The sequence below is a fragment of the Oncorhynchus tshawytscha genome, linkage group LG05, assembly GCF_018296145.1.
Source record: "Oncorhynchus tshawytscha isolate Ot180627B linkage group LG05, Otsh_v2.0, whole genome shotgun sequence".
NCBI lineage: Eukaryota > Metazoa > Chordata > Actinopteri > Salmoniformes > Salmonidae > Oncorhynchus > Oncorhynchus tshawytscha.
In genome coordinates this window covers 50,416,182-50,439,679 of record NC_056433.1, presented here as the reverse complement: position 1 = coordinate 50,439,679, position 23,498 = coordinate 50,416,182, and the positions used below count along the sequence as shown (strand labels likewise).

The 23,498-nt window shown below is 46.0% G+C and overlaps 1 protein-coding gene across 1 annotated transcript in view; it reads left to right on the top strand.

Moving 5' to 3' along the window:
• Window positions 1-23,498, top strand: part of LOC112250766 (ankyrin repeat domain-containing protein 13C) — an 89,206-nt gene that overhangs the window by 40,858 nt on the left and 24,850 nt on the right. Inside the window, exon 4 of the mRNA XM_024421177.2 lies at window positions 22,845-22,930. Within this exon, the coding sequence (XP_024276945.1) occupies window positions 22,845-22,930 (86 nt within the window). The remainder of the gene's footprint in view (window positions 1-22,844; window positions 22,931-23,498) is intronic.

Below are 23,498 nucleotides of genomic sequence, written 5' to 3'. Positions count from 1 at the left end.
GCATACCAATGACTTTATAATAAGATGATACATCAGTGAATTATCACTTGTCTACCTACAACATATTTGTCTGGCTAACCCCAAAAATGTAAAGCCATTTTTCTCAGTTTCACTGTTGGCGTGGTTACTGCATTTTGCCATCAAATCAAATGTTATTGGTTGCATTCCCATATGCTTGTGTTCCTAGCTCCAACAGTGCACAATGCACAACAGTAACAATACACACATTTTAATTTTTACATTTTTAATTTCACCTTTATTTAACCAGGTAAGCTAGTTGAGAACAAGTTCTCATTTGCAACTGCGACCTGGCCAAGATAAAGCATAGCAATTTGACACGTACAACAACACAGAGTTATACATGGAATAAACAAAACATACAGTCAATAATACAGTAGAACAAAATAAAACTAAAAGTCTATATACAGTGAGTGCAAATGAGGTAAGGAAATAAGGAAATAATGAGGAAATAAATAGGCCATGGTGGCGAAGTAATTACAATATAGCAATTAAACACTGGAATGGTAGATCGGCAGAAGATGAATGTGCAGGTAGAGATACTGGGGTGCAAAGGAGCAAAATAAATAAATAAATACCAGTATGGGGATGAGGTAGGTAGATAGATGGGCTGTTTACAGATGGGCTATGTACAGGTGCAGTGATCTGTAAGCTGCTCTGACAGCTGGTGCTTAAAGCTAGTAAGGGAGATGTGAGTCTCCAACTTCAGAGATTTTTGCAATTCGTTCCAGTCATGGGCAGCAGAGAACTGGAAGGAAAGACGACCAAAGGAGGAATTGGCTTTGGGGGGTGACCAGTGAGATATACCTGCTGGAGCGCGTGCTACGAGTGGGTGCTGCTATGGTGAGCAGTGAGCTGAGATAAGGCGGGGCTTGTAGATAACCTGTGGCCAGTGGATTTGGCGACGAGTATGAAGCGAGGGCCAACCAACGAGAGCGTACAGGTCGCAATGGTGGGTAGTGTATGGGGCTTTGGTGACAAAACGGATGGCACTGTGATAGACTGCATCCAGTTTGTTGAGTAGAGTGTTGGAGGCTATGTTATAGATGACATCACCGAAGTCGAGGATCAGTAGGATGGTCAGTTTTACGAGGGTAATGTTTGGCAGCATGAGTGAAGGATGCTTTGTTGCGATATAGGAAGCCGATTCTAGATTTAATTTTGGATTGGAGATGCTTAATGTGAGTCTGGAAGGAGAGTTTACATTCTAACCAGACACCCGCGTATTTGTAGTTGTCCACGTATTCTAAGTCAGAGCCGTCCAGGGTAGTGATCCTGGAGCAGGTGCAGGTGCGGGCAGTGATCGATTGAATAGCATGCATTTAGTTTTACTTGCGTTTAAGAGCAGTTGGAGGCCACGGGAGGAGAGTTGTATGGCATTGAAGCTTGTCTGGAGGTTGGTTAACACAGTGTCCAAGGAGGGGCCAGAAGTATACAGAATGGTGTTGTCTGCGTAGAGGTGGATCAGAGAATCACCAGCAGCAAGAGCAACATCATTGATGTATACAGAAAAGAGAGTCGGCCCGAGAATTGAACCCTGTGGCACACCCATAGAGACTGTCAGAGGTCCGGACAACAGTCCCTCCGATTTGACACACTGAACTCTATCAGAGAAGTAGCTGGTAAACTAGGCGAGGTAATCATTTGAGAAACCAAGGCTGTCGAGTCTGCCAATAAGAATGTTGTGATTGACAGAGTCGAAAGCCTTGGCCAGGTCGATGAATACGGCTGCACAGTAATGTCTCTTATCGATGGCGGTTATGATGACGTTTAGAACCTTGAGCGTGGCTGAAGTGCACCCATGACCAGCTCTGAAACCAGATTGCATAGCGGAGAAAGTATGGTGGGATTCGAAATGGTCAGTAATCTGTTTGTTAACTTGGCTTTCGAAGACCTTAGAAAGACAGGGTAGGATACATATAGGTCTGTAGCAGTTTGGGTCTAGAGTGTCACCCCCTTTGAAGAGGGGGATGACTGCGGCAGCTTTCCAATCTTTGGGAATCTCAGACGATACGAAAGAGAGGTTGAACAGGCTAGTAATAGGGGTTGCAACAATTTTGGCAGATCATTTTAGAAAGAGAGGGTCCAGATTGTCTAGTCCGGCTGATTTGTAAGGGTCCAGATTTTGCAGCTCTTTCAGAACATCAGCTATCTGGATTTGGGTAAAGGAGAAATGGTGGGGGCTTTGGCGGGTTGCTGTGGAGGGTGCCGGGCAGTTGACCTGGGTACAGTAGCCAAGTGGAAAGCATGGCCAGCCGTAGAGAAATGCTTATTGAAATTCTCAATTATAGTGGAGCGTGCACAATTATTAGGCAAATTGTATTGATCAGGATTCATTTTTATTGTTGAACAAACACAATGCAATCCAAAACAAAATGTTATTGAACCTCAAAGGAAAAGTGAGTTTTGTCTTTTTAAGGGGAATTTTTATTTTATTTTACTAGGCAAGTCAGTTAAGAACAAATTCTTATTTTCAATGACAGCCTAGGAACAGTGGGTTAACTGCTGGGTTAACTGCTTTGTTCAGGGGCAGAATGACAGATTTTGTACCTTGTCAGCTCGGGGTTTTGATCTTGCAACCTTTTGGTTACTAGTCCAACACTCTAACCACTAGGCTATGCTGCTGCCCCAGAAAATATGAGTGAGCATAATTATTAGACAACTATTAGTGTGCAGAATTATTAGGCAACTAAATTACAAAAATAATTTCTCCCAACTCACTTGTTTATTCTCAATTTTTAGAGTAAGTAACAAATAAGTAACACAAAATGACAATTAAATAACATGTTTGGCCAATACAGCCACCCTTCTTTTCAATAACTGCCATGAGCCTTCCATCCATGGGGTCTGTCAGTTTATTGATCTGTTCACAATCAACTTTCGCTGAAGCAGAAACCACAGCCTCCCAAATGTTGTTCAAAGAGGTGTATTGTCTTCCCTCGCTCTAAATCTCAAGTTAGAGAAGGGCCCACAAATTCTCAATAGGATTTAAGTCAGGTGAGGAAGAGGGACAGGTCATTATTCGGTCATCTTTGAGGTCCTTGCTGGCTAGCCAAGCAGTGGAGTACTTGGATCCATGTGATGGAGCATTGTCCTGCATAAAGATCATGGCCTTCTTGAATGCTGAGAACTTCTTCCTGTACCACTGCCTGAAGAAAGTATCTTCCAGAAACTAGCAGTAGGATTGGGAGTTGAGTTTCAGTCCATCTTCAACCCGAAAAGGTCCAACTACCTCATCCTTAATGATATCAGCCCATACCAGTACCCCTCTTCCACCTTGCTAGCGCCTGACTCGAAGTGGTGCCCTGTGTCCATTACTGATCCAGCCACGGTCCCATCCAGCTGGACCATCAAGAGTCACTCTCATTTCATCTGTCCATAAAACCTTTGAAAAATCTGTCTTCAGGTGTTTCTTTGCCCAATCTTGATGCTTCAACTTGTGAATCTTATCCAGTGGTGGTGGTGTTTCAGCCTTGTTGACCTTGGCCATGTCTCTGAACACTTGACACCTTGTACTTCTGGACACTCCAGGTAGGTTGCAGTTCTGGAATATGGTGTTACTGGAGGATAATGGGTTCCTGGTAGCTTGACGTTTAATTCTTCTCAGTTCTGGAATATGGTGGCACTGGAGGATAATGGGTTCCTGGTAGCTTGACGTTTAATTCTTCTCAGTTCTGGAATATGGTGGCACTGGAGGATAATGGGTTCCTGGTAGCTTGACGTTTAATTCTTCTCAGTTCTGGAATATGGTGGCACTGGAGGATAATGGGTTCCTGGTAGCTTGACGTTTAATTCTTCTCAAGTCTGGAATATGGTGGCACTGGAGGATAATGGGATCCTGGTAGCTTGACGTTTAATTCTTCTCAAGTCTGGAATATGATGGCACTGGAGGATAATGGGTTCCTGGTAGCTTGATGTTTAATTCTTCTCAAGTCTGGAATATGGTGGCACTGGAGGATAATGGGTTCCTGGTAGCTTGAAGTTTAATTCTTCTCAGTTCTGGAATATGGTGGCACTGGAGGATAATGGGATCCTGGTAGCTTGACGTTTAATTCTTCTCAGTTCTGGAATATGGTGGCACTGGAGGATAATGGGATCCTGGTAGCTTGATGTTTAATTCTTCTCAGTTCTGGAATATGGTGGCACTGGAGGATAATGGGTTCCTGGTAGCTTGACGTTTAATTCTTCTCAAGTCTTTTGCAGTTAATTTGCGCCTTTTCTTCTCCGTGCATTTTTTGCGCCCCAGTTGACTATTCGCAACAAAACGTTTGATTGTCCCGTGGTCACGTGTCAATAGTTTGGCTATTTCAAGAGTGTTGCATCTGTCTGAAAGGCATTTGACAATTTTTGACTTTACAGTGTCAGTTAAATCTCTTTTTTGGCCCATTTTACCTGAGGTCATGAAGCTGCCTAATAATTATGCACACCTTGATATAAGGTGTTATTCACTTTTGCCACACCCTCCCTCATTACTCATTACACAAATACATATCACCTGAAAATGATTAAATCCAATAAGCATTCAAGTTTATATGGTTTGGAGTTGAAAAATGTGCATAGAAATAATGAGAAGATCAGAATACTCACTTGCCTAATAATTGTGCATGCATTGTACACACAAATCTAAAAAGTAAAAGAATGGAATTAAGAAGTGTAGAAATATTAGGAGTATAAATATATCTGTAATGGGGTGAATAGACAACATGGACAGTGTATGGATATAATATGTTGTATATTAACTATGTACAGCAATAGTTCAATTGGATAGGCCTTAACTAGAAGTATTTACAATACCAGTCAAAAGTTTGGACACACCTACTCATTCAAGAGTTTTTCATTATTTTACCATTTTTATTACATTGTAGAATGATAGTGAAGACATCAAACGATTAAATTACACATATGGAATCATGTAGTAACCAAAAAAAGTGTTAAACAAATCAAAATACATTTTATATTTGAGATTCTTCAAAGTAGCCACCCTTTGAGTTGATGACAGCGTTGCACACTCTTGGAATTCTCTCAACCAGCTTCACCTGGAATGCTTTACCAACAGTCTTGAAGGAGTTCCCACATATGCTGAGCACTTGTTGGCTGCTTTTCCTTCACTCTCCAACTCATCCCAAATCATCTCAATTGGGTTCAGGTCATCTGATGCAGCACTCCCATCACTCTCCTTCTTGGTCAAATAGCCTTTTCACAGCCTGGAGGTGTGTTTGGTTATTGTCCTGTTTGAAAAATATATATATTACCACAAAGTGCAAACCAGATGGGATGGGGTATTTCTGCAGAATGCTGTGGTAGCCATACTGGTTAAGTGTGCCTTGAATTCTAAATATATCACAGACAGTGTCAGCAGCAAAGCACCATCACACCTCCTCCTCCATGCTTCACTGTGGGAACCACACATGCGGACATCATCCGTTCGCCTACTCTGCGTCTCACAAAGACACAGGGGTTAGAACCAACATTTAAAATTTGGACTCATCAGACCAAAGGACAGATTTTCACCGGTCTAATGTCCATTGTTCGTGTTTCTTGGCCCAAGCAAGTCTCTTCTTATTATTGCTGTCCTTTAGTAGTGGTTTCTTTGCAGCAATTCGACCATGAAGGCCTGATTCACGCAGTCTCCTCTGGACAGTTGATGTTGAGATGTGTCTGTTACTTGAACTCTGTGAAGCATTTATTTGGGCTGCAATTTCTGAGGCTGGTAACTCGAATGAACTTATCCTCTGCAGCAGAGGTAACTCTGGATCTTCCTATGGTGGTCCTCATGAGAGCCAGTTTCATCATAGCGCTTGATGGTTTTTGCGACTGCACTTGAAGAAACTTTCAAAGTTCTTGAAAATGTCCATATTCTCTGACCTCCCTGTCTTAAAGTAATGTTGGACTGTGATTTCTCTTGAGCTGTTCTTGCCATAATATGGACTTGGTCTTTTCCCAAATAGGGCTATCTTCTGTATACTAACCTTACCCTGTCACAACACAACTGATTGACTCAAATGCATTAAGAAGGAAAGAAATTCCACAAATGAACTTTTAACAAGGCACACCTGTTAATTGAAATGCATTCCAGGTGTCTACCTCATGATTCTGGTTGAGAGAATGCCAAGAGTGTGCAAAGCTGTCATCAAGGCAAAGGGTAGCTACTTGGAAGAATCTCAAATAGAAAATATATTTTAATTTGTTTAACACTTTTTTGGAGTACAGGATGGGGCTGAGCATGCACCCCTGAGGGGCCCCAGTGTTGAGGATCAGCGTTGTGGAGGTGTGGTTGCCTACTTTCACCACCTGGGGTCGGAAAACAGGAAGTCCAGGACCCAGCTGCACAGCGCGGGGTTCAGACCGACACCCCCCAGCTTAATGATGAGCTTGGAGGGTACCATGGTGTTGAAGGCTGAGCTGTAGTCGATGAATAGCATTCTTACAAAGGTATGTCATTCTGTGTTTGGAGTAAAGGTGATCTAGAGTTTTGTCTCCTCTACAGTAGTTGCACAGGTAACTTGATGGTAGAAATGAGGTAAAACTGATGTCAGTTTCCCTGCATTAAAATCATCGGCCACTAGGAGCACCACCTCTGTATGAACGGGGGGGGGGACAACTAACCCGGACATCCAAGCCGAGATTAAACGCAATACACAGCTCGTTGAGTGCTGTCTTAGAGCCAGCGTTGGTTTGTGGTGGTAAATAGACAGTCACGAAAAATATAGATGAAAACTCTCTTGTTAAATAATATGGTCTACAGCTTACTTTGAGGTCTTCTAACTCAGGCGAGCGGAACCTTGAGACTTCCTTAATATAGATTGCACACCAGCTGTTGCTAACAAAGAGACACACCCCCCCCCCCCTAACCTTACCCGACGATGTCGTATGGTCTTGACGATGTGTCGAAAAAACATCTAGATGTATATTATCCATGTTCTTGTTCAGCCATGACTCTGAGAAACATTCAGGTCCCGTCTTTAAAAAATAAAAAAAATGTTACCCCTTTTTTCTCCCCAATTTCGTGGTATCCAATTGGTAGTAGTTACAGTCTTGTCTCATCGCTGCAACTCCTGTACGGACACGGGAGAGGCGAAGGTCGACCTGCCAACCTGTCTCTTCAAAAGCCCTAAATGGTCTCAGCATTGGACATTTTATGTTTATTGTGGTATAGTGTGATGTACGCAGAATTCAATCTAATTCCAATGCAGGAACTCAAATGATGCCAATGGGTATAGCCATTTATCGGTATGTTTCATCATATTTCATCATAACTACCTTCAGCGTTTAGTTTGCATTATTTTGGTAAGACAGCTGTGTGAACGGCCGCATTCCCATAGGCTGTTTGTAATAGGTTAATTACCCTATCTATCTTGTAGCCTATGTCCTCAAATTAATTGTGCCCCCCTTGCTGATTTCAAATGCCCCCTTAGTCCTGCTAATAAGTGAAAATAATTTATAATTAACAATAATGTTCTCGCTTAATAATAATGTTCTCGCTCATGATAATTGCATGAAAGTCGTTAGTTAATGACTCACATTGTGCTCACATCAATCGCCATGTAGCCTATGAAATAGTTCAAAAGCAGCCTCTGGTCCCCGGGGTGGGGGTCTATGGTGGCTAATTGTCTATAGGGCTTTTACTGTCCAGTGCCCTGCTGGGTGCCCTGCTGGGTGCTTTTATGAGACTAACAGGGGACTTTATCCATCAAAGCCCAGTAGAGATGGAAGGGATTTGTCCCATAGCCTCTGATTTGGCAGCTGAATTGGAAAACTGGAGCACCCTGGCCTGCCTTGGCCTGCTCTGTCTGTGACTGACTGCTAACTTAGCTTGGTCTGGGAGGTAATCTAGCTAGCTGTCATCTTAGCAGTTGTGTAACCAATAATGAGTAGGCCCTTGGCCCGCAGTGTAGCCTGGTGCTGCCTACACTGTGTCAATGTTTACTGTCCTATCTCTGCTACTCGGAAGCTGGCTGGTAGCTGTAGTACATTTTTCACCAGTGGGGGTTGGAGGAGTGTTAGATAAAGAATATTGCCTCAGGTCTTTTGCCTGTTTCATGTATTGGTTATGTGGGTCATTATTTAGCATTAATTATACATGATTTAATATTATTAACACTCCAGACCCCTTTCAGACAGGACATGTTGCTATTCTATTGCTTCTATTACATCTACAGTGCCTTCGGAAAGTATTCAGACCCCTTGACTTGTTCCACATTTTGTTACGTCACAGCCTTATTCTAAAATACTTTTTTTTAAATCATCAGTCTACACGCAATACTCCATAATGACAAAGCTAAAACAGGTTTTTAGACATTTTTGCAAATGTATATTTTGAGAAACATGGTCTGATGAAACCAAGATTGAACTCTTTGGCCTGAGTGCTGAGTGTCACATCTGGAAGGAACCTGGCACCATCCCTACGGTGAAGCATGGTGGTGGCAGCATCATGTTTTTCAGTGGCAGGGACTGGGAGACCAGTCAAGATCAAGGGAAAGATGAACGGAGGAAAGTACAGAGAGATCCTGGATGAAAACCTGCTCCAGAGCACTCAGGATCTCAGACTGGGGCGAAGGTTCACCTTCCAACAGGACAACAACCCTAAGCACACAGCCAAGACAACGCAGGAGGGGCTTCGGGACAAGTCTCTGAATGTCCTTGAGTGACCCAGCCAGAGCCCGGACTTGAACCCAATCGAACATCTCTGGAGAGACCTGAAAATAGCTGTACAGCTACGCTCCTTCTCCAACCTGACAGAGCTTGAGAGGGTCTGCAAAGAAGAATGGGAGAAACTTGCCAAATACAAGTGTGCCAAGCTTGTAGACTCATACCTAAGAAGACTGAAGGCTGTAATCGCTGCCAAAGGTGCTTTAACAAAGTACTGAGTAAAGGGTCTGAATACTTATATCAATGTAATATATCAGTTTCGTTTTTTAATACATTTGCAAAAATGTCTAAAAACATGTTTTTGCTTTGTTATTATGGGGTAGGGTGTGTAGATTGATGAGGGGAAAAACCTATTTAATACATTTTAGAATAATGCTGTAAAGTAACAAAATGTGGAAAAAGTCAAGGGGTCTGAATACTTTCAGAATGCACTGTATGTGCCTCCTCAGGCCACTTTCTGAAAGTTATGGCAGCAAAATAGCCATGATGTGTGAATGAGGGTGAATAGGCCCAAGTCTAAGTAGCGAGGGGAGGTCCGGTGGGTGGGCCACCCGTATACGGTGGGTGGTCCGTGGGCAGATGGTGAGTTAGTCCTCCCTCCTCTTCCCCTCTGGTCTCCCCCGCCGATGGGTGGTAAGGATCAGGAGGCTGTCAAATCTCATTAGACAGCCAGGCCTGAGAGGGAGAGAGACGCCTGGCCCCCAAAACACCAAAACATAGCCCAGCGTGTGTAAGGAATGGAGCCCAGCCCAGCCTTTGTTTGTGCATGTGTGTGTGTGTGTGTTTGGCCCCAGCCTGGTCCTCCGTGGCCTAGTTTCATTAGCAGCACCAAGGTCCCAGCTCCCTTTGTGTGCCCCTTTGGGTTCGTGGACTGGGGGTACACAGGATTAAGGGTACCAGTGTAGGCCTACAGTTAGCTCATTATTGTGGGATGTATTGTGCATGTATGTGTGATAGGAAAACATCCTGTATGATTGAATAGCTACATTAGGTTAGGCCTACTTCAGCCCCTGCATTTGAAGTGACCATATCAAACACTAGGATTGATCTGTGACAATCAGTCATAATTCCATACCTTGTATTACAGGTTTGTTGTTTTGATGTAATAAAATGCTGTGTTTTCTTCTAAAAGCATATTACAGACGGCTCACCCCACTGTCGTTTATTCCCCTGACACCTCCAAAACTGCAATTAGCTGTTGTTCCCACCTCTCTCAAAAAAACATGGGTAAACATTAGTCAGCCGTGGCTGTTTCAGCTCGGTCAAATTTGTTTGAAAACAAGTGAGCTCATATTAGCCAGCCAGTCAGGAAAGCTGGGCCGTCAGCGCTTACAGACATATCTCATTAACGGTCAACTTTGTTGTTTACTCCCAGACGCTTCCCCTCTTTGAACTTCCTGGTAAATATGTGATCCTAGCGGTGGTGTAGTGGGCGGAGTCCTGTTATGCCATTTCACCACGGGAAGCCAATATAGTGTACCTCAGGAACTAGAAATACCAGTCTCACCACGCTAGGCGAGCCTCTCCCATTATTGAAATTCAGAATACTCTACTGTGTGATCAAGTTTTGCATGATATATTTAGTTACCCGGTGGCCAAATGATTCAGTCATCTCAACTAAGCTTCCACACGTAAAGTATAAGGTGGGGTTTGCATGGTGAAATGGGGTCCTCTGTTTAGCAATACGCAATGCAGTTGATTGGGTACTTGATTACTTTTACCTACACTCTCAGAAATAAAGGTTTAGATTTGTTCTTAAAGGTGTACAAACTATTTACTGTAGTGGTACCCTTTAGTCCTTTGTACCTTTTAGTTATAGGTACGTAATTGTACCCTTGCAGTTCGTACCTTAAAAGAACCAATAGTGTACCTGCCTTAGGGGACAAGATAGTACAGGTACAAAGCTGCCCTTTGGAAAAGGTCAAAAATGGCCTTTTTAGGGGACCACCGCCGTGAGAAAGCCGTGTGTTCCCTTTAAGTGGCAGAAATGTATCTCTAAAAAGGTTTTTGGATGTTGTTTTAACACTGTAGGGTGTAAAACCTTGTTTGCATGTTTCCCATGGTGCCTTTCAAGTGAATTGAGTTACCAATACCATCCATGACTGTGTTTGCTAGTTGGTTGTTGCATTCAAAGGCTTTCAGTCCTGTAGCCTAAACCAAGTGAGTGCCTAAGTGAATATTTTATTATTGAAATTATACTCTTTCATTTATTTCTTCCATCAAGAAGCATTTGCCCGAAAAGAAACCCATACCTTCTGTAAAATATTTGTGGTGGATCTTTAATGTTATGGGGCTATTTTGCTTACACTAATCTTGAGACCCTTTGTTAAGGTCAACAGCATCATGAACTTTACCCGGTAACAGGACATTTTAGCCTAAAAACCTGGTTGCCTCTGCCAGGAGGCTGGAACATGTGGCCGCAAGTGGATCTTCCAGCAAGACAATAACCCCAAGTACACATCACAATCCACAAAGAAATTGTTAATTGGTTGCAAAATCATAATTTTGCAATGGCCATCTCAGTCTCTGGACTTGAACCCCATTGAAAACCTGTGGTTTGAATTGACGAGGGCAGTCGATAAGAGCAGACGAAGGACATCAAGGATCTGGAAGGATTCTGTATGGAGGAATGGTCTAAGATCTCTCCCAATGTTTTCTCAAACTCATAAAACATTCAAGAAAAAGGCGCAGTGCGGTTATCCTCACAAGGTGAGGTAATGAAAAGTATTGAAAATAGGTTTGTCAATCATTTTGAATCCTACCTATTTGAGATTTTTTTAAATTACTTTTTAAACACAAAATCTTTGTCTGAGCAATTGTACTAGCATAAAATAATATACTTTCCCCATACAATTTCCCTATACAATATAGCTCAGTATTTGAATTATTTATTTTATACATTAATTTTTGCTCATCTTTATCAAGGGTGTCTGTCATTTCAGACCCCACTGTATATCACAAGCTACTACTTTGACAGCCTAGTTTTTACACCAACACAGTGGTCTGAAACTCCTGATTTGCAGGTCACATCGGGCAAGTAACATTATGCTGGCTTGCAAAGTGACATATACAGTAAATCCTACTTTTAATAATTTTTTCTTTTAGAAAGGTTTTATTGACACAATTCCTTTAATCAAGCTCACCTCATCCTGCTCTTCTGAATAGATCATCGTCCCATCCTTCGGGGCCCAGAGGAGATCCCTCCCCTAGGCGCATCGCCCTAGGCGCCGCAGCGCTGTCAGGCCGTGGCCGCCGGGACCTAGGGTGTTGTGGGGGACCCTTCGCCTGGGGTCGAGGCCCCCTTCCTTCCGTACCACCCCAGGGCTTCCGTGGCTACCATGGCCACTGCCTGGGGGGGTGTCTCTACGTTTTTCGCTACCAGCAGGTTACGGGAGGACCACAGTGCTTCCTTCAGGCACGTGAGGGTGGGCCAGAGCTTGGTGAAGGCCTTCGATGGAATGGGCCTTCGGCCCACCCCATACAGCACGAGCTGAGGTGTTAGGTCCTCCCCTGCTGGCAGACACGGGGTGATCAGGGGGCCTGCTTCCTTCCACAGGTCCCTGGCAGCTCTGCACTCCCAGAGCATGTGCCTCACCGACTCTTCTTGGCCGCAGCCTGGTCGGGGGCACGCGGATGTCCTCACCATGCCCCGTGAGTGCATAACGGCCCTGACCAGGAGGATCTTGTGGGCGACCATCCAGGACAGGTCCTGATGCCGATTCAGGAGAGCAGAATGGGCCACGTTGCGCCAAACCATTGTGGGCTCGCCTATAGCGAGCCCGCGCACTGGACACACTGGTTCCCGATCCTGCACAAGAGAGAGAAGAGAGTGGTGTTTTGTTAAGACCGTGACTGTTTCTTTTTCCAGTTTAAAATGTCTTAACTTCTGGAGCTGGACATAGTGCGGGGGTAGCAGGAAAGAGACTGGGGCTCGCAGGTCGACTGGGATCAGCCTCAGAGTCCTGAGGTAAGATCCCAGCCAGAACCGTGCGAGGGCCTGAGTCTTGTTGTTGACCAGGGAGGTGGCAAGAGTCAGATGTAACGCTGTGTAGCGGCTGCCCAGGAACAAGTAGAGGTCCGGCAAGCCTTTCCCCCCCCTTGGAACTGGGCCTCTTGACCACCTCCCTCCTCAGCCTCTCCCACTTGCCTCCCCACAGTAAGTAAAAAAGCATCCGCTCCAGGTCTAAAATACTCCTTCGAGGGGGGATAAAAACAGAACTGATTAATAAAAGCACAGGTAAAATCACAGCTTTAATGATTAAAACCTTGCCCTCAAAAGTCAGCTGTCGTAGTCCCCAAAAACCCAGTCTCTGTCTTACTGTCCCCAGGATTCCACTCCAGTTTCCGCTCCCTCCTCCCCCCCGGTCAAACTTTACCCCCAGTACCCTTATGTCCGTCAGTTTAACTGTCAGAGGTAGTCTGGTCAAGTCTGGGTCTGCCCACGGTCCGAAGAATTGGGCCTCTGTCTTGTCTCTGTTCAGTCTCGCCCCAGAGGCTCGTCCGTACCAGTCAGTCCTGTCCAGAGTCTTGTCGACGGATAAAAGGTCGGCACATAAAATGTTGACGTCGTCCATGTAAAAGACGCACTTGGCGGTCATCCCCCCACTCCCCGGGATACCCACCCCACTGATCCCTTGGTCCCTTCTCAAGACCTGTGCCAGTGGTTCAATACAGGCCACGAACAGAAGAGGAGATAACGGGCAGCCCTGACGGACGCCGCAGTGTACTCCCACTGCTTTTGACAGATGCCCATTTACAAGGATTTTGCTGGTGATGTCCCCGTACAGCAGTCCCACCCAAGCTAAGAACCTGTCCGGGAAACCCATTTTTTGCAGTACCTTAAAGAGGTACTGGTGCGAGAACCGATCAAAGGCTTTTTCAAAATCTAAATTTAGGACTACAAGCCCCATGTTTCTGTCTCTCGCGTAACAGATGGCATCTCGGATCAGTATCAGGCTGTCCGTGATCTTCCTTCCGGGCACGGCACAGGTTTGGTCCGGGTGGATCACCTCCCCTAAAACAGAAGACATTCTGAGTGTTAAAACCTTGGTAAAAAGTTTGCAATCAAAGTTTAAAAGGGTTATCGGTCTCCAGTTCTTCAGGTCCGTCCTGTCGTTTTTCTTATATAAAAGAGTCACGATCCCCACTCTAAAACTGTCAGGTAGTCTGTCAAGATGTTCGAAGTCGGTAAAAACAGTCAGAAGTTCGTTGGCTAAAACATCCCAAAAGGTCAAGTAAAACTCCAAAGGGAGGCCGTCCTCCCCCGGTGATTTACCCCTCTTAAAATGTTTCAGTCCTTGTTCAATTTCTGTCCTCGTCAGGTCTTTTGTTAGGTCGTCTGTATTGGGTAGGGTCTTGTCGATGTATGTTAAAAGGTCCCCCATTGTTTCTTCGCACACATCTTTTACCCCAAACAGTTCCCCATAAAAATCCTCAACTACTTCTTTTATTCCTTCTGTATCTGTTTTTAAAACCCCATCTTTATTTTTTAAACGAGTCATTAACCTACCCTTACAAACTTTTTTATTTAAAAAGTACCTTGTGCACTTCTCCCCCTCTTCTAATTCCCTTTCCTTGCTTCTTAAAATAACCCCCTTGCTTCTCTGTTCTGCTAAAAGTGCCATTTCCTTTTTTACTTCTTTAATTTCTTGGTTAAAATCAAGGCCCTGTTGGCATAGGTTAAAATACCTTTCCAGTCGCTTTTGCAGTCCCACCATGCGTCTCTCTTTTTCTTTGCTTTTTTTTCTTTCCTATCTCTCTAAAGAAGGTCCTCGTCCTTCCCTTCACCATTTCCCACCACTGTGCTCGCGTGTCAAAGAAGTCCTGTAGCGTCTGCCACTGGCTGAACTGCTCTCTGTACTGACTAACTACTCTATCATCTTCTAAAAGGGAGCAGTTCAATTTCCAGGGCCCTATTCTCACAGTCACACCCGAGGTTAGTGAAAGGGTGCACGTCAGCATTACGTGATCTGAGAAGAAAGCAGGGGTTATTCTAGCATCAGTTGGGGGACAGTCCCGGGTAAACAGATAATCAATGCGAGAGGCTCTGGTGCCATCACCACTGGTCCAGGTGAAGCCCTCCTCTCTTGGATGCAGGGTTTTAAAACAGTCAGTCAGTTTAAAATCCCTGCACAGCCCTTGCAATAAAACACTTGACCTGTCTACCTTAAAATCCCCTCCTGCCCCTCTCCTGTCTGCTCTACTTAAAACACAATTAAAATCCCCACCCACCACTAGAGGATCCCTCCCTAGCATGTGGGACTGCAGGTCTTCTAAAAGTGTGCACCGGTCATGTTTATCATTAAAACCATACACATTTAGCACGTTAAAATCCCTCCCCATAAAAGTACAATTGGCTAAAAGAGCACGCCCACCTACCACCACCGTGCTCCCCTTCACCACCACCTGTGGGGTCTTGATTAAAATGGCAACACCGTCGTTCTTGTTAAAATTGGAACCACTCCAAATGGAGGGCCCGTGCTGCCACTTATCCTCCCATTTCCTGTAAGAGGATAAAAAGGGTAGACCACACTCCTGTAGTAAAAACACATCAGAGTAAAACCTTTCTAAAAAGGATAAAACCGACTGTGCTCTTGTTGCTGTTCTTACACTCCTCACATTTATAGTGGTGATTTTAAAAGCCATAAAAGGGGTGAGTAAGAACAGTACTAAAAGAAAAAGCATTGAACAGTTAAAAGGGGGTTAGTTCTCAGGGACTTTCTCTCTCTCCCTCCGGGGTAAAGGGGTTTGGAAGGGAGAGGAGGTTAAAATAGGACTTAAAAAGGAGACTTGATTGGGGGAGTTGGAGGGGAAGGTTCTGGGTTCTTCCTCCCCCTGGGAGCTCTCCCACTCCACCTTTCCCTTTTTCTCCTCACCCCTCACCCTCACCCAGCGTTTCTTTTACGTAGGGGGAGGTGTTCCTTCAGAATCTCCCCCTCCTCTCCTGTACGGCACGTTCTCCTTCAGGGGTCACATCAGTCTGGGGCAGGGGGATTGGGGGGGGGGGTTTGTCCTCTCCTCCCACTTCTTCCACCACCGGCTCCACACTACTTTTAATCATTTTTTCTTTTGGAAAAGTTTTATTGGCACAATTCCTTTAAAAAGCTCATACATTTTTTACATCATTTATACACATAAAAACGGCAACAAAGCATAAAACACAGCATTTGAAAGTTACATTTAAATTTGTTAAAAAGTACATGTTGTTAAAACCAATGAAAACAACCATTAATAAAAGTACTTTCCTTGTAAAAACATCAAATCTGTAAAGCCATTTAAAATGTGTACTAATGATCTAACAAAGGTAAAACATTTTTAAGACATGAAAAACATGTTAAAAAGCCACTTTGTTAAAAAGCTGTCTTCAGTCCCTTGTACAGGAGCGGGGTGAGTCGTTATCAAGCTCACCTCCTCCTGCTCTTCTGAATAGATCATCGTACCGTCCTTCGGGGCCCAGAGGAAATCCCTCCCCTAGGCGCATCGCCCTAGGCGCCGCAGCGCTGTCAGGCCGTGGCCGCCGGGACCTACGGTGTTGTGGGGGACCCTTCGCCTGGGGTCCCAGGGCTTCCGTGGCTACCATGGCCACTGCCTGGGGGGTGGTCTCTACGTTTTTCGCTACCAGCAGGTTGCGGGAGGACCACAGTGCTTCCTTCAGGCACGTGAGGGTGGGCCAGAGCTTGGTGAAGGTCTTGGATGAAATGGGCCTTCGGCCCACCCCATACAGCACGAGCTGAGGTGTTAGGTCCTCCCCTGCTGGCAGACACGAGGTGATCAGGGGGCCTGCTTCCTTCCACAAGTCCCTGGCGGCTCTGCACTCCCAGAGCATGTGCCTCACCGACTCTTCTTGGCCTCAGCCTGGTCGGGGGCACGCGGATGTCCTCGCCATGCCCCGTGAGTGCATAATGGCCCTGACCGGGAGGATCTCGTGGGCGCCCATCCAGGACAGGTCCCGATGCCGATTCAGGAGAGCAGGGTGGGCCACGTTGCGCCAAACCGTTGTGGGCTCACCTATAGCGAGCCCGCGCTGGACATACTGGTTCCCGATCCTGCACAAGAGAGAGAAGAGAGCAGTGTTTTGTTAAGACCGTGACTGTTTCTTTTTCCAGTTTAAAATGTCTTAAAATCTTCTGGAGCTGGACGTAGGGCGGGGGTAGCAGGAAAGAGACTGGGGCTCGCAGGTCGACTGGGATCAGCCTCAGAGTCCTGAGGTAAGATCCCAGCCAGAACCGTGCGAGGGCCTGAGTCTTGTTGTTGACCGGGGAGGTGGCAAGAGTCAGATGTAACGCTGTGTAGCGGCTGCCCAGGAACAAGTAGAGGTCAGGCAAGCCTTTCCCCCCCTTGGACCTGGGCCTCTTGACCACCTCCCTCCTCAGCCTCTCCCACTTGCCTCCCCACAGGAAGTAAAAAAGCATTCGCTCCAGGTCTAAAATACTCCTTCGAGGGGGGATAAAAACAGAACTGATTAATAAAAGCACAGGTAAAATCACAGCTTTAATGATTAAAACCTTGCCCTCAAAAGTCAGCTGTCGTAGTCCCCAAAAACCCAGTCTCTGTCTTACAGTCCCCAGGATTCCACTCCAGTTACCGCTCCCTCCTCCCCCCCGGTCAAACTTTACCCCCAGTACCCTTATGTCCGTCAGTTTAACTGTCAGAGGTAGTCTGGTCAAGTCTGGGTCTGCCCACGGTCCGAAGAATTGGGCCTCTGTCTTGTCTCTGTTCAGTCTCGCCCCAGAGGCTCGTCCGTACCAGTCAGTCCTGTCCAGAGTCCTGTCGACGGATAAAAGGTCGGTACATAAAATGTTGACGTCGTCCATGTAAAAGACGCACTTGGCGGTCATCCCCCACTCCCGGGATACCCACCCCACTGATCCCTTGGTCCCTTCTCAAGACCTGTGCCAGTGGTTCAATACAGGCCACGAACAGAAGAGGAGATAACGGACAGCCCTGACGGACGCCGCAGTGTACTCCCACTGCTTTTGACAGATGCCCATTTACAAGGATTTTGCTGGTGATGTCCCCGTACAGCAGTCCCACCCAAGCTAAAAACCTGTCCGGGAAACCCATTTTTGCAGCACCGTAAAAGGTACTGGTGCGAGACCCGATCAAAGGCTTTTTCAAAATCTAAATTTAGGACTACAAGCCGCATGTTTCTGTCTCTCGCGTAACAGATGGCATCTCGGATCAGTATCAGGCTGTCCGTGATCTTCCTTCTGGGCACGGCACAGGTTTGGTCCGGGTGGATCACCTCCCCTAAAACAGAAGACATTCTGAGTGTTAAAACCTTGGTAAAAAGTTTACAATCAAAGTTTAAAAGGGTAATCGGTCTCCAGTTTTTCAGGTCCGTCCTGTCGTTTTCTTGTATAAAAGAGTCACGATCCCCACTCTAAAACTGTCGGGTAGTCTGTCAAGGTGTTCGAAGTCAGTAAAAACAGTCAGAAGTTCGTCGGCTAAAACATCCCAAAAGGTCAGATAAAACTCCAAGGGGAGGCCGTCCTCCCCGGTGATTTACCCCTCTTAAAACGTTTCAGTCCTTGGTCTATTTCTGTCCTCGTCAGGTCTTTTTCAGGTCGTCTGTATTGGGTAAGGTCTTGTCGATGTATGTTAAAAGGTCCCCCATTGTTCCCTCGCACACATCTTTTACCCCAAACAGTTCCCCATAAAAGTCCTCGACCACTTCCTTTATTCCCTCTGTGTCTGTTTTTAAAACCCCTTCCTTGTTTCTCAATCCTGTCATAATCCTACCCTTACTAACTATTTTCTTAAAAAAGTACCTGGTGCACTTCTCCCCCTCTTCTAATTCCCTTTCCTTGCTTCTTAAAATAACCCCCTTGCTTCTCTGTTCTGCTAAAAGTGCCATTTCCTTTTTTACTTCTTTAATTTCTTGGTTAAAATCGAGGCCCTGTTGGCATAGGTTAAAATACCTTTCCAGTCGCTTTTGCAGTCCCACCATGCGTCTCTCTTTTTCTTTGCTTTTTTCCTTTCCTATCTCTCTAAAGAAGGTCCTCGTCCTTCCCTTCACCATTTCCCACCACTGTGCTCGCGTGTCAAATAAGTCCTGTAGCGTCTGTCACTGGCTGAACTGCTCTCTGTACTGACTAACTACTCTATCATCTTCTAAAAGGGAGCAGTTCAATTTCCAGGGCCCTCTTCCCACAGTCACCCCCGAAGATAGTGAAAGGGTGCACGTCAGCATTACGTGATCTGAGAAGAAAGCAGGGGTTATTCTAGCATCAGTTGGGGGACAGTCCCGGGTAAACAGATAATCAATGCGAGAGGCTCTGGTGCCATCACCACTGTTCCAGGTGACGCCCTCCTCTCTTAGATGCAGGGTTTTAAAACAGTCAGTCAGTTTAAAATCCCTGCACAGCCCTTGCAATAAAACACTTGACCTGTCTACCTTAAAATCCCCTCCTGCCCCTCTCCTGTCTGCTCTACTTAAAACACAGTTAAAATCCCCACCCACCACTAGAGGATCCCTCCCTAGCATGTGGGACTGCAGGTCTTCTAAAAGTGTGCACCGGTCATGTTTGTCATTAAAACCATACACATTTAGCACGTTAAAATCCCTCCCCATGAAGGTACAATTGGCTAAAAGAGCACGCCCACCTACCACCACCGTGCTCCCCTTCACCACCACCTGTGGGGTCTTGATTAAAATGGCAACACCGTCGTTCTTGTTAAAATTGGAGCCACTCCAAATGGAGGGCCCGTGCTGCCACTTATCCCCCCATTTCCTGTAAGAGGATAAAAAGGGTAGACCACACTCCTGTAGTAAAAACACATCAGAGTTAAACCTTTCTAAAAAGGATAAAACCGACTGTGCTCTTGTTGCTGTTCTTACACTCCTCACATTTATAGTGGTGATTTTAAAAGCCATAAAAGGGGTGAGTAAAAACAGTGCTAAAAGAAGAAGCATTGAACAGTTAAAAGGGGTTAGTTCTCCGGGACTTTCTCTCTCTCCCTCCGGGGTAAGGGAGTTTGGAAGGGAGAGGAGGTTAAAATAGGACTTAAAAAGGAAACTTGATTGGGGGAGTTGGAGGGGAAGGTTCTGGGTTCTTCCTCCCCCTGAGAGCTCTCCCACTCCACCTTTCCCTTTTTCTCCTCACCCTGTTCGGGGTCAGAGAGCTCTTCAGCGTTTCTTTTACGTAGGGGGAGGTGTTCCTTCAGAATCTCCCCCTCCTCTCCCGTACCTTCTGACACAGTCTCCATGGTACTTTCCGACACCGGCCCTATAATATCTGACCCACTTGGGGAGCTTTCGCTGAACATCTCTCCGGAGCCGTCTTTCTCGGCACTTTCTCCTTCAGGGGTCACATTAGTCTGGGGCAGGGGGATTGGGGTGGGGAGGGTTTTGTCCTCTCCTCCCACTTCTTCCACCACTACACCTTCCGCGCCCTCCACTACAGCCACTACCACCACCACCTGCTCCACAACTGTCTCCTCCACCACCACTACCGCCTCCACTACTGCCTCCTCCTCCACCGGCTCCTCTACTACCACCACCTCGGCAACTGCCGTTCCAGCCCTCTGGCGCTCGAAAGCCCGGTCCGCGGCCGCCCACTCCCTCCTTCCAGCCTTGGCCCTGTTGGCCCAGGAGGAGGGGCAGTCGCGGATGAGGTGGGACCGCTCGCCACAGAGGTTGCACGACCTTCCGTTCGTGCACTCCTCGTAGCGGTGGCCCACCTCCCGGCACTTCATGCAGACGACCTTCTGACAGGCGTCCGCAAGGTGGCCATGTTCACCACACTTACGGCACAGCTTGGGCTGGTCCTGGTAGTGAACATGGCCCCTGTTCTCTCCGAGGACTATGGTGGATGGGATGGCTTTCAACCCACCATAGCCCCCAGGGTCCTCCCTTTGCTGGACAGTGACTCTCCAGGCCCCTGTCCAGATCCCGTCGAGGTCTTTTACCTGGATCAGGGGACCCTTCACGTTGCAGTACCTGCCCAGCCATACTGCAATGTCCTCCGGCTGTACGGTTTCATTGTACATACGGATAATAACGGTTTTAATGCTATTATCCGTCAGCTTGGTCACCTCAAACATTGCTGTGAGGGACCCCTGGGTGTTCAGGGCGTTCTGGAGTTTCCCCCAGAACTCCCTCAGGTAGCTGGCGTTGGCAAAACTGACATCGAAGCCCTTCCTATAGGGGAGGGCTAAGATGCAGTTTACCTGCGCGGGATGAAAACCGAGCTCTTTCTGGAGGAATTTTCTGGAGAAATCCAATCGGGATAACTCCATTATTTTTCCTCCCTTCTCCTTTAGAAGGAGGCGCACTGCATGGTGCCTCCTCATGCCAGCCTGTGCTGCTGACATGATGGAGGCCCACTCCCTTTACAGCCCAACACCAGTGAGAGGGGAGGGGGAAGGGGAAGAGGAGAAGGGGGGGGTGTAAAACAGCCAAGGAACTAGCAGGCTCAGCCAGGCTGTGCTGAACAGGGCCTACCAGTACCACGGGACACACAACAAGCTATCTAGCACAGCACCAAACTAATCTTATCAACGATGGGAAGGGACACAAGGAGGGATTTTTTTTTTTTTTTTTTAATGTGTAATTTTTTTACAATTAATGACACGAAGGGGAAGACAAAAATAAACAAAAACCAACCAAGGAACGGGGGGATGGGGACAAGGAAAATGGGGGAAACTAACAAACAAATTTAGGTGAGGGGAAATAAGGGGAAAACAAAAGGGGCACTGACCAACACAAACCCTGCCAAGCTTGAGGGCCGAGAGAGCTAGCGAGCCTCACCAGCAGACCAGGCCAAGCTAACCAGCTAAAAAGCCTCAGCCGGCCAGCAAAGGTCCCCCAGTTGACAACACAAAACAAGAAACAGAAACAAAAGGCAGTTTTAGGGGGTGAACTAACAAGTATAAGGTGGATGGGGACAAGGAAAATACAATCGGACAAACACGCAACAATGCAATGCCTGCCACGCCTAAAGGGCTAGCCGGCAACACAAAACTCAAAACAGTAGGAGTAATTGAAGGGGGGGGGTAGGGTACAAAGGGGAGGAGAGGTACAAAACAGGACAAACAAGGGGAAAACTAAAATAAGAAAGAAAAAAGGACCAGAGGGCCTTTAACTCACCCTACAGGTGCTGGTGCACCTGTAGTCCACCACCAGAACCACCACCTAACCCAGGACAAAAACAATAGTGAAACAATACAAAAATAATAATTTTCAACAAAAATAGATAGCACAACTCCCGGGCGCCCTCCGGCCTGCGATCGCTTCTCTGATCAAGTGCAGCACTGTCAGGGACACTGCACGTGATCTTAGCCAGGAACTTTTAATCATGTGCAACCTGTACTTAGAATGATTGCCAAGGTAGTGTAAATTGATAAATGAGACCACCTAAACTATCTAAATGGGAACAACCATCTCAGTAATGGGTACAATAAATCCAACTACTAACAGATTGTATTAGTTTAGAAATATGTATGTTATTTATCTTTGTGTAGCATAAGATCAATTAATCAATGTATATGCAAAAACATACATATTGAAACAAACCATTTTTTAAAAATCTACCTGCAATAGGGCATGCTGGGAAATATGATAATGAAGAGGTATGAGATTGTTATGGTTGTGCATTTATATTTAAAAAATTGGGTATAAACATATACCATTATACTACATTATCCACACCCTTAAAGGTACCAAACAGTATTGTGCAATGATGTCTATAAACCTTTGCTAATGCTATCTATTGGCCAATAATAGCCTTTGAAGCCACCGGTTGGCCATATAGGCACTCCTCAGAAGAAGCAGTAGTCCATAGGAATGAATGGAATTCTACAGTATTTCAATTAAATGTTTGAAGGAAAAAATTACATGTATTTCATTATTTTTGGAAAATAATTGTATATATTTTTAAAATGTGTTTCTCTAGCTTACAAAATATGTTTTACAATGATGGGTGAGTACCAAGATGGATTTGCGGTGGCTTCAAAGCAGCACCCCCTGTCAGTCATCTAGTGTATATATTAACCATGTGTACATCGGAAGGTACATTATGTGTATTTTCCAATTTGTGTACCCCCAAGAACAATACTGTACCCTAACCATACATTTTTTTTCTAAGAGTGTAGAGATTCCAGTAATGATGCTTGATGTTACTGTATGTATTTGTTGTGGTCTCACCCCTCCCTCCCTCCTCTCTTCTCTCTGTCAGTCACAGCGCTGCTAAGGAAGCTCAAACAGCAGTCCAGAGAGAGTGTGGAGGACAAGAGGCCAAAGCTACTGAACGCCCTCAAAGAGGTACGGTACATTCTCTCTCTCTCCCTCCTTCCTCTAGTTTCATAGCCATGATCCCTCATATCTGAAACCGATATGAAGGCTGATATATTGTGTATTCCCACCTCGTCTCTACCCTCTCCACCTCTCCCCTCCCTATCTTACTCCTCTCCCAAAATGAAGCATGATCCAATGCGCTGCGGGGCAGGCTGTGTACTCACTCCACATCTGCCAGCAGAGTCCTCCCAGTCAGAAATGCCACTCTCTGGCATGCACACAGACACATACATACAGACCCTCTCTCAGTCACTCAGTCACACACTATCTATGGTCATCACAACAAAGCGGCACCATAGCACAGCCCTCGGCATGCAGTAAGCATTCCCCCAGGCCTACGCTCAAGGAATATGCAAACAGACAGCAACATGGGCCCCGGAGGGGGGTCAACCTGCAGGAGCGGTGACATTCTCACAAACGTCCCTGGATGGCATGACACCGGGGAAGGCAGATGCTTTCCACTCCACACACATACACACACATGTACACATACAGTTGATAGTCTGGGCTTTGGGGAGCATTGCAGTGCTGCAGC